This window comes from Medicago sativa, chromosome 4 (assembly GCF_051527215.1).
Source record: "Medicago sativa cultivar Bolivia chromosome 4, Bolivia_mono, whole genome shotgun sequence".
NCBI lineage: Eukaryota > Viridiplantae > Streptophyta > Magnoliopsida > Fabales > Fabaceae > Medicago > Medicago sativa.
In genome coordinates this window covers 83,641,760-83,656,277 of record NC_140752.1, presented here as the reverse complement: position 1 = coordinate 83,656,277, position 14,518 = coordinate 83,641,760, and the positions used below count along the sequence as shown (strand labels likewise).

General features: G+C 32.6%; 3 protein-coding genes across 3 annotated transcripts; 2 read left to right on the top strand and 1 right to left on the bottom strand.

The window, feature by feature from the left end:
• Positions 1–1,003: 1,003 nt before the first annotated feature.
• Positions 1,004–4,308, top strand: LOC146932857 (uncharacterized). The gene is made up of 12 exons (XM_085708022.1): positions 1,004–1,142; positions 1,397–1,561; positions 1,638–1,905; positions 1,994–2,087; positions 2,171–2,295; positions 2,461–2,551; positions 2,636–2,777; positions 2,858–3,015; positions 3,105–3,225; positions 3,356–3,526; positions 3,672–3,758; positions 3,860–4,308. Exons 2-12 carry the CDS (start codon positions 1,403–1,405, stop codon positions 4,085–4,087), a joined length of 1,644 nt encoding a protein of 547 aa, XP_085564148.1. The 5' UTR covers positions 1,004–1,142; positions 1,397–1,402; the 3' UTR covers positions 4,088–4,308.
• Positions 4,309–7,204: 2,896 nt separating this feature from the next.
• LOC146932856 (uncharacterized) lies at positions 7,205–11,725 on the top strand. Its single transcript, XM_085708021.1, has 6 exons — positions 7,205–7,419; positions 7,518–8,434; positions 8,539–9,759; positions 9,887–10,120; positions 10,199–11,059; positions 11,148–11,725. Exons 1-6 carry the CDS (start codon positions 7,220–7,222, stop codon positions 11,723–11,725), a joined length of 4,011 nt encoding a protein of 1,336 aa, XP_085564147.1. The 5' UTR covers positions 7,205–7,219.
• Positions 11,726–12,458: 733 nt separating this feature from the next.
• Positions 12,459–13,887, bottom strand: LOC146932855 (uncharacterized). Its single transcript, XM_085708027.1, has 2 exons — positions 12,996–13,887; positions 12,459–12,921 (listed from the first exon to the last, which is right to left on the bottom strand). The coding sequence occupies exons 1-2, from the start codon at positions 13,209–13,211 to the stop codon at positions 12,625–12,627; spliced, it is 513 nt and encodes a 170-aa protein (XP_085564153.1). The 5' UTR covers positions 13,212–13,887; the 3' UTR covers positions 12,459–12,624.
• Between the last annotated feature and the right edge of the window lie 631 nt (positions 13,888–14,518).

Genomic DNA, 14,518 nt, shown 5'->3' with positions numbered 1-14,518 from the left:
GGGTGAGTTTGAATTGAGAGTTTACTAGGGAAATAGAGGGGAGAGGAGGGGTTTACTTTCCTTTTTTAAATTAGGGTTAATTATGTTTTTGGTTCATATAAAATTGCGATCTTGTAAGTTTATTCCTTACTTAATTTTAATAGCATTTTTAATCCCTACAAAAAAAATTTACTTATAATTTTAGTCCCTGCTAAAATAAATTTTGTTTAATTATCCTTAAACTCTTAAATTTTTTAACGATTCTTTTTATACAAGTTTAGAACACTATGAATGGTTCATTTACTAAAATCTATAATTTTTTAACATGAAATAAATTAAATATGAATTTTTTAAAACGACAAAAGTTTAAGATATAAGTAACAAAAATATGGACGTAGAAATCAAATTTTTGCGATATTTTTTTCGGAGGACCTTTTAATAACGTTCTTAACACTCCTGTAAAAAATTGTTGAAAAACTTAAGAGTTTAAGCATAAATTAAACAAATTTGGATTGAGTAAGGACTAATATTGAGTGCATAAATTTTTTGTAGGGATTAAAAATGCTATTAAAATTAAGTAAGGACTAAACTTACAATGTCGCAATTTTGTAGGGACCAAAAACATAATTAACCCTTTAAATTATGGTTTTTTTTTTTTTTGAATAAGTGTGATTGAGTAATTATCCTTCTTAATATAAGAAAAAAACCTGTTGTGGAATTATCGTTTATAACCCAATCTGCCCTTCTGCCAGGCAGCCAAATTAAGGGTAAAAGGTGTCTGTAAAACTTAAAATCTAACTAAATATGTATAACTAGATATGATTAACTTTAATGAGGTCATGGTCAACTTGGTTTGGTTAAATGTGTCTTCATAATATTTAGTTACTTGCAATCTAATTGCACATGTGACGTTTTAAATCCTGGACGAACTGAATGCTACAGTAAAATGTTTAAAAAACAATATGCCTCACCAATCAAATCGACGGTACAATGGGTCACTCTTTTCAAACTATCACACTTCTCAATATTTGAACTCATTGTGCTCTGCTACTACTCTATATCACACAAAACAACACAGATCCATTTGGTTAAGACAATACACATTTCATACTTCTCTTCACTCTATCAATATTTTCGTCTCATAGATCTTCAAACATAACCTGGTAATCCTTCTTCAGTTATAACAATAATTTTTCACAAAAAATATGTGTGTCATTTTATATGTCTCATAGTTCATATCTGATATCTTTGTTTATGTTATTTTTTTGTCTATAATATGATGTTTTCATTGTTTCTGTTTAATGTTCATAGTTTAATAACATTTGATTTCGTGGCTTTCATTTTGTTTTTCTTTGTTTGTTGATTTACTTCACCATATTTCCGAGTTGTAATATCATTTGTTTGAACTTTCCTTCAGCTGAAAATGGCTGCACCCTTTGAAGTCAAAACTAGACCTTTTGTGTTTTTAAAAGACATCAACGAAAAGAAGGACTTTTGGAAAATTGCTGTGAGGGTTAGGGACAAATGGACGGTTGTTAAGGATGGAAGGGAGCACTTAGAAATGGTCATCGTGGATGCAAAGGTAATATGGTTACAAGGATATCATCTTATTTTTTATGAAAGTTGGTCTAATACGTTGTTTTTCTTTATTATAATAGGGTACTGATGTTCAAGTCATCATCCCAACGGCATATAAGGCTGAAGCCGATAAAAAGATTGAAGAAAATACAACTTATACCTTGAGCAACTTTGTGGTATTGACCAATGATTTGTTTTTCAAAGCATCGGTTAACAAGTACAAGTTGATTTGGACGGGTGGAACAACTGCTGTAGACCCTAATGTTCATGATATCCCTGATAGTGACTTGAAGTTCAAACCCTTTGCTGAAATTGTTGCTGGGAAATGGCGTTCTGATCTATTAGTTCGTAAGTACATTAACTTACAGTGTTTTGTTGATTTACTTCTGTTAAGTAGTACTTACTCCAACTGTAAAAAACACTTTTTTTCCAACAGATGTCATAGGATATGTTCATGAAATTGGGCATTGTCAACTAAATCAAGGAGGGTCTAAGAAACTGCAAGTGAACTTGGTTTTGAAAGACCTTAGGTGAAATTTAAATTATCCTTCAAACTACATTGTTTCTGACCATATATTGTCAATATCACTAAATATTGTGATAATGTGTTTAGTGACATCTCTCTACACTGCACTCTTTGGGAGGACTATGCTGCAAAATTCATCAAATTTAACAATGATAACAAGGAGTGTGGTCCAGTTGTAGTGATGTTGAAGTATGGGAAGATTAAGGAAGAAGGTTGTTTATTTTTCATATTTATCTTATACTATTATATTTAAATTGCATATATATGTGTGTGTGTGTGTGTGTGTGTGTGTGTGTGTGTGTGTGTGTGTGTGTTGTATAAATATGTGTATATATATATTTTTTGAGGAGGATCTTTGCAAATGATTAATATTGCAGGTAAATACCCTCTCTGTGTTTCTAACACCTATGGTGCTACGAAAATGTATATCAATGCTGATATATCCCAAATCAAAAGGTTCAGGGAAAGGCAAGTATCTTAATAGCACTCATGATGTCTTGCAACAAAAACATTTGTTTAATGTAATACTAATTGATCCATAATACTTTGCAGTTTGCCCAAGAATGATCAGATGATGACACAAAGCCAAGTTATGTGTACACAATCATCTGCTGGGTCGCAATTTAGTACGGATGATGACTTGCTATCTAATCCGTTAATCATGCCACTGTCTGATATTCTGCAGCTTGATGAGGTATATCTTATTTGCTGATGTGTGCAAGGTAATATCTTATTGTAACTTCATCTGATATTCTGTGTTTTTATTTCTCTCAGATTTCTTATGTTGTAACTGTTGCAAAAATCGATAAGGTCAATTCAACTAAATTTGGTTGGTACTACATGGCTTGCTACAAGTGTAGTAAGATTGCTAAGGGTGAAAACCCTCCATACACTTGTGATGCAGGCCACAATACTGAGACAGAAATTGTCAGGTAAAATGTATTTCCTGCTTTATAACTAATTGATATATAACATAAGCTGATGGCCCATATACTGATTCATACATATTGTTCCTTTTAAGGTACAAACTTGAGCTGGATGTTTCGTATGGTGATACGAAGGCTACATTTGTTCTTTGGGATCGTGAATCCACACAGTTACTGGGGATTTCTGCTGCCCAGCTTCGAAGCAACATGATCCAGGTTTAATCAATAATATATTTTATTATATACTAATTTGACCTTTCTCATGAGTTTCATATATATCTCAAATATTCAAAGAAAACCTTAGGTGTTTCATATATTATTGATTATTATATGGTTTATCATTTAGGCTGGTATTACAAACCGACTAGAATATCCAATGCTAATGGATGGCATAGGTGGGAAGAATATGGCTTTTAAGATCAAATGGCAGCCAAAATGGAAGACAATATCTGTCGTTTGCTATAGAGAAGGAGATGTTTTGGCAACGTTGGTCAGTTCTAAGTTCCCAGAAGCTGTGGTATGCATTAATGAAGTTTTCACATCTTATTTATGTTATTACTTTGATATATGCACATATCTAACTGCATTATTATAATCCATATGATCAAACAACAACTGTTGAGAGCCTTACCACATTATTTTGTTATTGTCTAATTCACGAGATCAACGAGTCACGCGCTGAGTCAGCCGATGATGCTGAAAAACCTCCCGACAGTGTTGCGCTTACTGAAGAGGTCACCATGTCTGTTGTAAGTATTTATTAGTTGTGAAGTTGATATAATTAGTGCATTGGTTTAGACTTTTTAAAATATATCTATTTGAGACATGGTTTTTTACCTTTTATTTTCAGGAGCCCTCTGCAACTGCTGAATACGATCCGGACACATTGAGCCAGCTCACCCCAATGAGTGATAAGTCTCAAGGAAAGGTTACCAATCATGCGTCTGCTGATAAATTCACCCCTTTGAAGATGCCCGAAACAGTTGTGCTTCCTACGACTGCGACATATGAAGAGATCATTCCTGCCAAACAGTCTTCGTCAAAGAGGGTTAAGGTTATCAAGACTGAAAAGAAGTGAAACATGATCTATGTTACTACTTACCTAAGGATGATCCCTGTTTTGTAATATTACTAATATTGCTTTATCTCTTGGTACCAAACTTTCTGCCAATGTGATAATAGACAAGTTATTCATCCAATATAGGATGCTATATCTATATCTATATTATGAACCTTGGGTTCTATATATGTTATTAACTCATTAGTCTCTTTATAAACAATTTCATCCTGTTTTAACAATATTCCTGAGTTATATCTGATAGGAGCAAACGTTCCACATTATGTTGCAAATTGCTTCCACCACTATTACTTTGAAAGTCTCTTTATTGATCTACCACATTTCTATAATGGTCAACATCTTATGAAAATGATTTCATATACATATCTTGCTTACACGTACAACGCACTGTACAACATAGCTTTATATATGAATTCCTATTAACACAAATCTTAAAAATTATTATAACGAACAAGTACACAATCAATCTTATATATTTATCTTCCAATAACACATTACAGTATAAGATTATACATTAAGCTCTCAATTTACACAGTATCTAAATGTTTACCTCTTTTAACAACACATTACAATATAATAGTAAATACCAACTTTTAGACAATGTCAAAATGAACAATTCAGATCTACCATAATGGCTAAATTTTTTTTGGCTGGTTACACAGTCGCTTTTTTGCTGACTACACATTCACATTTTATTTTCTCTTTTAAGAACTCATTACACTATAATTTTAAATACCAAGTTTATAATTGGAGGTCAACATAAAAAATACAGATCTAAGGGCATTTAATTATGTTTTTGGCTTAGTGTGATATTTTTGTGTCACGCCGTTTCATTTTTAATTGCATAATTTTTTTTTTTTTAATAGTTTCATGCCAATATTACTCAATGACATCTACACTTATATGTCTACAATTTTACACTCAACGTTTTCTTTTGGACTTGACATGTGAGGGAAATATCATAGCAAATTGTGCCAAGCATTAAATGTTGTTATACTGTACACACTGTTGAGTAAACTTTGTGGTCTGCTGCCAAACGTGGTATGGAACCTGCAACTTTTGTAAATTATATTTTAATAATGACTTATATAAAACAATTATAACATACAAACACTCTCTCTGCATTATTAAGAATTTATCAAGTAATTAGATTCATTCATTTTGCCAAGATATGATTCATTTTCTACATTAGTACAAGGTGTGCTTCAGACATTGGTTAAGATCAAAACACGGTAATCCCTGTTATAATCTAGCTACTTTTTAACATGTTGTTGCAATACTTATATGTTTGTCTACCACTACAATATCACATCTGTAATGTCTTTTGTCCAAATCTGCATGTATTAGTTACTCTGTGATGTAAGCATTCATATCTTCATTGCATTTTAATGGAGATGCTATTCATATTCGTTTTAATCTTTTGACCCTATATCAACTTCCATTTTAACATACTACTTTTATATCATTCATTTTTATGCAAACTACATTTCATGTTGAATTTCAATATGTGATTTTAACAAGTGTCTACGATAGATATATGCTCATGCAGTCTGATCTGATAGTTAACTTAAATTCGATTTCAATTATTAACTTTTTCATTCAGCTACTTCATTTTAGAAAATGGACAAGGTAGGAAGTCCAACCTCTGATTCAAAGTCTGCAGAAGCTCGAAAAAGAAGAAAGACATTGTCCCAGGTTGCTAAACAAAAGACATCAAAGAAAGAGGTGTCCAGTTCCAAACTCAATACAAAATCACTTGATATCAAAAGTTATCCTTCTTCAACACCACTTGCAGATATAACTTCAGTTACACTGAACCAGCTAAATTCTGAAAACCAATCTCTTGAAAATAAAACAAATCCTTCAGTTAATCAACAAAATAGAATCTCTCAATTGAACCTAAGACCAAGGAAATATGTATCTGGTGTTAATCTACTCAACAAGTTTGCCTCAGCATCAACTAATGGACCAGAACCAACTACTTATCCTACACCTGTTTCTGGTTTGAAAACAACAACTCCTGTGTTCACAAATGTTAAAAGAAAGCTGCCAAGATCGCTTCAGCCTCAACAACAAATTCCTCGGCCGAATGCAACACCATTGCAGAGAATTCAGTCTAATCAAACTCAAACACACTCAACAAATGTTGGTAATCCCCAATTCCAAACTTCAAGATCTATTTATGCTAAACAAGTCAATCACTCAAGAGCAAATGTCAAACCAATCCCTCTATCACAATTAGTTACAGAATATAATCCCGAATTTAACAGAATACCATCTAATGTTAAGTTTTCACGATCAATGTATTCTGATCCTGGAGCAAGTACTTCAACTAATCCTCATGCTGGAATCTTAAGAGAGATCAGAACTGCAAATGTTTGTGATTTATCAACCGCACCGAATCAGAACACTGCCAAGAGGAATAAACATGTATCAAAGGAAAATATACCACAAACATATTACAACCCATTTGCTTCCATTTTAAATGGCATTCCACTAAATCCATTTTCAATGCCAGCACGGATTCCTTCTCCTGATGGTGAAACATGTAAAGAACCTACGAAGACAAATGGGAAGGGTCAATCCAATAGAACCAAAAGGAAAGCTTTTACTACAGATGCTCAATATTATGCTGCAAATGGCATACATGAACCTAATGCCACAAATCCTGTAGATAATCTTTCAGACTCGTCATCAGATGAATCTGAATCTGATGATAGTCAACAATCTGATTCAGATTCTGAGAGTGAACAAGATCAGTCTGAACATATTGAGAATTATGCTCAAGGTACGTACCATCTTAACCCCAACTACTTACTGATTATCAAATATACATATACATCTAGCCAGTAATTAATAACCAATGTCTCTGGCATTTGCATTGCCACAGTTTATTCTGATATAGGTGATCCTGTGTGGGAATGCGAAAAATGTGGAGCTTTGATGTGGTATAATGAAAGAAAAGATAAATCAAGGAATACTACGATACCAAAATTTCAGTTATGTTGCGGTGGTGGCAAAGTGCAATTACCTCTGTTAGACCCACCTCCCCAACTGTTGCAAGATCTTTTAGATGGAAACCAATCACCAGGTAGCAAGAATTACCAAGCAAATATCAGGACATACAATGCAATGTTTTCATTTACCTCACCTGGAATGAAAATGGACAATGACATCAACAATGGAAGAGGTCCCCCAATATTAAGAATGCAAGGACAAGCATGTCACAGAATTGGAAGTATGTTGCCTTTACCTGGTGAGAGTCCAAAATATGCTCAACTATACATATTTGATACGGAGAATGAAATCTCAAATAGAATGAAAACCTACAGGTACAACATAAACATGTTTATTATTAATTTTTTAAAATTTCAGCTTATGGATAAAATTTCATATTGCTTAACAGGTCTGAATTTTTGTGGTTATATAGATCAAACAAAGACATTGATGAAGATATTGTGAAGAGACTCAAAGTTATGCTGGACCAGAATAATGTCCATGCACAAGTTTTCCGAATGGCAAGAGATATATTGCATGATCGTAATTTCCAAGATGTCAGATTGAAACTGATTGCTGATCGAAAAACTGATGGTAGAATTTACAACAAACCAACAGTATCTGAAGTTGCTGCACTAATCCTAGGTGATATAGACTCTGGTTCCCACAGAGATATCATCATGCAAGGCCAAACTGGAAATTTGCAAAGAATAGATGAATTCCATGCCAGTTATTTGAGTTTCCAATATCCTCTTATATTTCCATATGGAGAAGATGGATATCGTCCTTCCATTTTACTACGTTATGTTGACGATACTAACGTTACTAAGAAAAAAAGGTTGACAATTAAACATTGGATATCATTTAGAATACAAAACAGAAATGGTGAAGCAAAGACATTGATTTGCTCAAGAAAACTATTTCAACAATTCTTGGTTGATGTTTATACAATGATGGAAGCAGAGAGGCTAAATTGGTTGAGGAAGAACCAATCCAAATTAAGAGTAGGCAAATACAGACAGATCAATGCAAATTCTAGCAATGGAAATCAGAATCAGCCAACTTTACAAGGAAAAAGGGTGGTGTTACCATCAACTTTTGTTGGTAGCAAGAGATACATGGATCAATTGTATTTTGATGGTATGGCTATATCAAGTGCGGTTGGATTTCCAGATATTTTTATTACATTTACATGTAATCCTACCTGGCCAGAAATAACAAGAGAGCTTGCCAAAAATGATCTAAAACCACAAGATCGTCCAGATATTATTGCTAGGATCTTCAAGATTAAATTTGACGAGCTTATGACAGACTTGACCAAAAAACATGTACTTGGCAAAGTTTTGGCACGTAAGTATTTACCCTACATTTTGTATGTTCCAAACAAATGTTTTCAACCCTAATATATCAGCATTGTTCTTATCCTGTTCTTAACATATTTTCTTTTTTTACAGACATGTACACTATTGAGTTTCAAAAGAGAGGGTTACCACATGCTCATATTCTAATATTCTTACAGCCAGCAAGCAAATATCCAGCACCGGCAGATATAGATAAAATCATTTCTGCAGAAATACCTGATCCAAAGCAACATCCTGAGCTATACAGTTTAGTCAAGAAACATATGATTCATGGTCCATGTGGATTGGCTCGGATTGGGTCGCCTTGCATGAGAAACAATAAATGTTCAAAGTACTTTCCAAAACAGTTCACTGAAACTACTGTTGTGGATCAAAATGGTTATCCAGTTTACAAGAGAAGTGCAAATACACAGACAATTGAAAAAAATGGTATTTCATTAGACAATAGACATGTTGTTCCATACAACGTCAAATTACTATTGAAATACCAAGCTCATATTAACATGGAGTGGTGTAATCAGAGCACTTCAATAAAGTACTTATTCAAGTACATTCACAAAGGATATGATCGTATATGTGCAAAAATTGTGCCAACAAACAAACATTCCACAATTGAAAAACAACCAGTTGATGAAATCAAACAATACCTTGATTGTAGGTACATTTCCCCAAGTGAGGCATGTTGGAGAATTTTCTCTTTTAAAACACATGGCCGAAAACCTGCAGTTGAACGTATGTTTTTTCATATGGTTGGAGAGAAAGCCATATACTTTACTGATCATTCTCGAATGGAAAATGTACTAGAAAAAGCAAGTGTTACTGAATCAATGTTTACAGCATGGCTAATTGCAAATCAACAATATCAAGCTGCTAGAGAACTCACTTATGGTCAGTTTGTAACCAAGTTTGTTTATAACAAAAAGGATAGAGTTTGGACACCAAGGAAGAGGGGATTTACCATTGGTAGACTTATCTGGGTACCACCAACTACGGGAGAGTTGTTCTATCTGAGGTTAATGCTAACTGTTGTCAAAGGTCCCACAAGTTATGAAGATATCCGAAAAATAGGTCTAATCCAGTATCATAGTTTTAGAGATGCATGCTTTGCCATGGGTTTCCTTGATGATGATAAGGAATTTATAGGTGCCATAAGAGACGCATACCAATGGGGATCTGGTTTTTTCCTTAGAAGATTGTTTGTAATATTGCTACTATCTGGAGCAATGAATCGACCAAATCATGTTTGGCGCAGCACCATTCAGTGGTTGTCAGATGGAATATTACATGGTCAAAGGGTTTTAGCTAACAATCAAGGTATTCTTCTTAATTTCATGATTATTTCACAATTAGTTTAGTTTTTTTAATAATATGTTTTTTACAGACTTCAAAACACATCTTATGTTTGAATTGTGTTTGACATCAACTTTCATTTACACAATAGATATGTTGCTTACCGATGAAGAAATCCAAAACTTAACTTTGCTAGAGATTGAAAAGCTAATGCAATCAAGCAGGCGTAGTTTAAAGGAATTCCCTTGCATTCCTTACCCTAAGGGATATGTCTTAGAACAGCTAGGTAATCGACTTATCTATGATGAGCGCAACTATGACCCAACTGTTTTAAAACAAGAATTTGCTGAGTTGCATGCTTCTCTGACAGGTAATATAAGACAAAGTTGTTATGAAAAAATTAAATGAATTCATGTAATTGCTATTACTCATATATGTTTTTTGTTTAATGTTCTATGTACAGATGAGCAGAACAAGATATATGATAAGATTATGTTGGCTGTTTTAAAACAAAAAGGAGGAGTCTTCTTCTTGCATGGTTATGGTGGGACAGGTAAGACATTTATGTGGCGTACACTGGCAAGTTCATTAAGATCAAAACATGAAATTGTATTGACTGTGGCCACAAGTGGAATCGCATCACTTCTACTACCTGGTGGAAGAACTGCACACTCTAAGTTTAGAATGCCTGTTCCAACTCTAGACAACTCAACATGCAAAATAGATCATGACAGTGATCTTGCAGAACTGCTTCGTCAAACAAAATTAATTATATGGGATGAAGCACCAATGGCACATAAATACACATTTGAGTGTTTGGATAGAACACTTAAGGATATAATGAGTACACATGACAAAAAGTGTGATACCATTTTTGGGGGTAAAGTTGTTGTTTTTGGTGGTGATTTTAGACAAATACTCCCAGTTATTCCAAGAGGTGATAGATCTGATATTGTACATGCTACCATAAGTGCTTCATACATATGGGATCATTGTCAAGTGCTTACACTCACACAGAATATGAGATTGAAACAAGGTTCAAATGCTCAGGATAATAAGGAAATTGAAGAATTTTCTAACTGGCTATTAAGTGTGGGCGAAGGCAAGATATCTGAACCTAATGATGGTTATGCAGATATACCAATCCCGGAGGATATGTTAATCTTGGAGTTTAATGATCCTGTTCTAGCAATTGTAGAGAGTACATATCCAAACTTTTTGGATAATTACAAATCATATGACTATTTAAAAAATAGAGCAATTTTAGCTTCAACAATTGAGGTTGTTGACCAGATCAATGATTTTGTTCTTGATCTAATGCCAGGTAAATTTCATTTAATCTCATTCAACATTTTTTTTACCAAGTAACATGTTACTGATATTGATATTCATGTTTAATTCAAACAATCTAGGTGATGAGAGAGTATACTACAGTGCCAATTCCATTGATAGATCTGAAGTTAATGATAATAACATGATTGAGGTTTTGACTCCAGAATTCTTAAGTACTCTACATACTTCAGGGCTACCTAATCATCAAATTAAATTAAAAATTGGAGCACCAATTATGCTATTGAGGAATCTAGATCAGACTGAAGGCTTGTGTAATGGAACTAGAATGATTGTCACAAAGATGGCTACTCATGTACTTGAAGCTAAAATTATGGGTGGCAAACATCATGGAAATATAACATACATTCCACGAATGGATATGTCGCCATCCCAATCTCCATGGCCATTCAAATTATGCAGGAGACAATTCCCAATTATTGTGTCATATGCTATGACTATTAACAAATCACAGGGACAATCACTGGATTGGGTTGGTCTCTACTTGCCAAGAGATGTGTTTAGTCATGGTCAAATATATGTCGCTATATCAAGGGTCACCAGCAAAAAGGGTATCAAATTATTGATACATGATGAAAACAAACATCCAAAGGAAACTACAACTAATGTTGTTTACAAGGAAATCTTCCAACATGTTTAGAATGTAAGTTAAGCTCTTAATTTAAGCGCATTTTTTCCTTAACTCATCATGATTTCAACAATTCATATTAGCTTACTTACATTACAGGAGTTCTATGTCGTATTACAAAATGTTTGCTGCCCAATCGTCTCATAAGCCAGCTCCAACTATCCAAGTCCAACCTGAAAGTTATTAGCAATGATGTTATATATTTGAAACTAATTACTGTTCTTTACTTATTTTGAAGTATTCACCTTATGTTAATTCTCTTTATAACAGTTATCATTACCTGCCTTTTTACATTGTCAACTAACATCCTATTACTATTTTTACTAAAACTGTAGATTCATTTGTCCACTATCTCAAAATTGGAATTAGATTTTCTGTGAACATCACAACAAATAACTTAACATTAATAATACTTGCTTCCATACATTCTGTGGAACCAATTTATTGTTCAGCAGAATTTTTTTATTGGAGACTATATAAGATTTAAATTTGTAACCAATAATTATTATGTTTGTCACGTTTTTCATTTATGATTGTACCGATTTTAGTTTATATTGTTCTTTATATTTCATGCATTCTGACTTTTGTATTTTCAACATTATATGTTGTGCTATTTCTAATGTTTGTCACTTCATGTTATGCGTTTTTCTTTTATGAAAGTTATTAAATTTCAACATTTTATATGTTATGCTATTTTCATTCAGGTATATAAAAATATATCTATATATCTTTTAACCATGTATAATTAACTATATAATGAAATAAATTCAAACTATTATACATAAATTTTTCACAAGTACAAACTGACAACTTCAAAGTTCATAATACATAATTATAACTGAATAAATAAGATATTGAGTTCAACCATTATTACAAAATACTAATAATTAAAACAAACTACATCAAACAACTTAATTACTCCAGTTATCATATTCACTATCAATGTCACTTTCATATACAAAACGAACGTAGATATTCTTATCATAACCTTCAATGGAGAACAATAATCTATCACCAACTTCAACTTGACTTGCCTTAACAAACGCATGCCAACCACTACATATGTATCTCTTATAAGGATCTCCTTCTTCAGCACAAACCTCGCAATTAAATGCATCAACTGCATCTTGATCTCGATCAATTTGAGTTAGCATAATGTTCTTCTCAGAACTCAAAACACCTTCATAAGTAATATGACTAGGGAGACGCTGCATATTTTAAACAATATAATGATATTAATGCAATATAAAATAGTCAGCAAAGTTATATAAATATCACTTACAAGTTTGTGATTAGGTTGAATATGATATTCATTGACAATAATCTCCCAAGAATTTTTCTTAACATTCAAGAATGGAGGCAATTCAACTGGCTCACGATAATTGTCAACCATTACAATTTTCGATTTCTCAGCTTCAATATCTTCAACTGCCCCAGTTTTTCCCGTGTAAACACTGCTGCTGGAGGCATCGAAATCTAACTTCCTGGAAGAAGACATCTTAAAATGCAAAGACAGATCAAAGTATGCAGTGCTAAATAATAAGCAACAAATGGATGTGACGATGACTATTTATAACCTGAAATCGGGCCAATTTTAAGTTTGATATTACTCATGACCCGGTAACAAAAAGGCCCAACTATTTCTTATACAGCATTTACATTCGGTTTATTGATATTCTCACCCCTTTTAGTTAAGCAATATGTCTATTATAGTAATTAGGTAAGCAATATGTCTATCATTGTAATATAAAAAAATATACATCTTCCGTATAACACTATGCCAATGCATGCCTTTAACTTATATTAAGAAGGATAGATAAATGTTTTACATAATTTTTCATTTTCAATTCCTGAAAAATATTGTAATGCTACCATTAAATCACGCATACAACATAATTCGAATACACTTCAGTAGTAAGACACAACAAATTTTTTTTAATAATAATACACTTTCTATAAATGATAAAATACAATAAATGTCCTATGGATAATATAATATAAATACAACTTCATTTACAAAACATACAACAGTAATAAAAAATACATGGAATACAGTTCTTCATCAATAAGAGCACTACCAGTCAATCAAAGATCGGTCTATTGCAGTGTAGCACCATTGATGTCATCTTAGTCTAATCTACCATACTTCATAACAATCTACGCAGAGGTATTACTACATTTACTTCAACAACTTTTTAAAAAAATTTCAATGCACTTATAATAATTTTATTAAATTATGTGACACATATTTTGTCAAATAGATCCCATAATTATTTCCTAACTATATTTTGAACTACAGCAAATTTGAACCGTCATACATGCATATGGAATTAGTCATAATGTTTGATTCTACAATTGTATCCTAATATTAATACTCACACAAGTGCCCTAATACATTTAGAATTATAATTGCAATAAACATAATTAGTAATTGTAAATTTTTTACTGCCTAAATCGCCCCCGACCAACCAGTACCCGTGCGGATGCACGGGTATGTTACTAGTTGACTATATAACATGTTTCTTTAAAATAAATTAAGTGTGAATTGAGTATTATATAATCGTTCATCATGTTAATATGTTAACTTTTTAAAAAATATTTCATAGTGTCCATAATTTAAAATATGTTAACTTTTTAAAAAATATTTCATAGTGTCCATAATTTAAAAATGAAAAGTAAAATCTGTCTTCCCTTCCCCTCCTAAACCCTCCATCCAAACCCGTGTCTTTTTTTCTTAATTTTTGTTGTCTCAAATTATATTTTACTTTCATAATATCAATGGAACTTTTATTATTCTTTCGATTG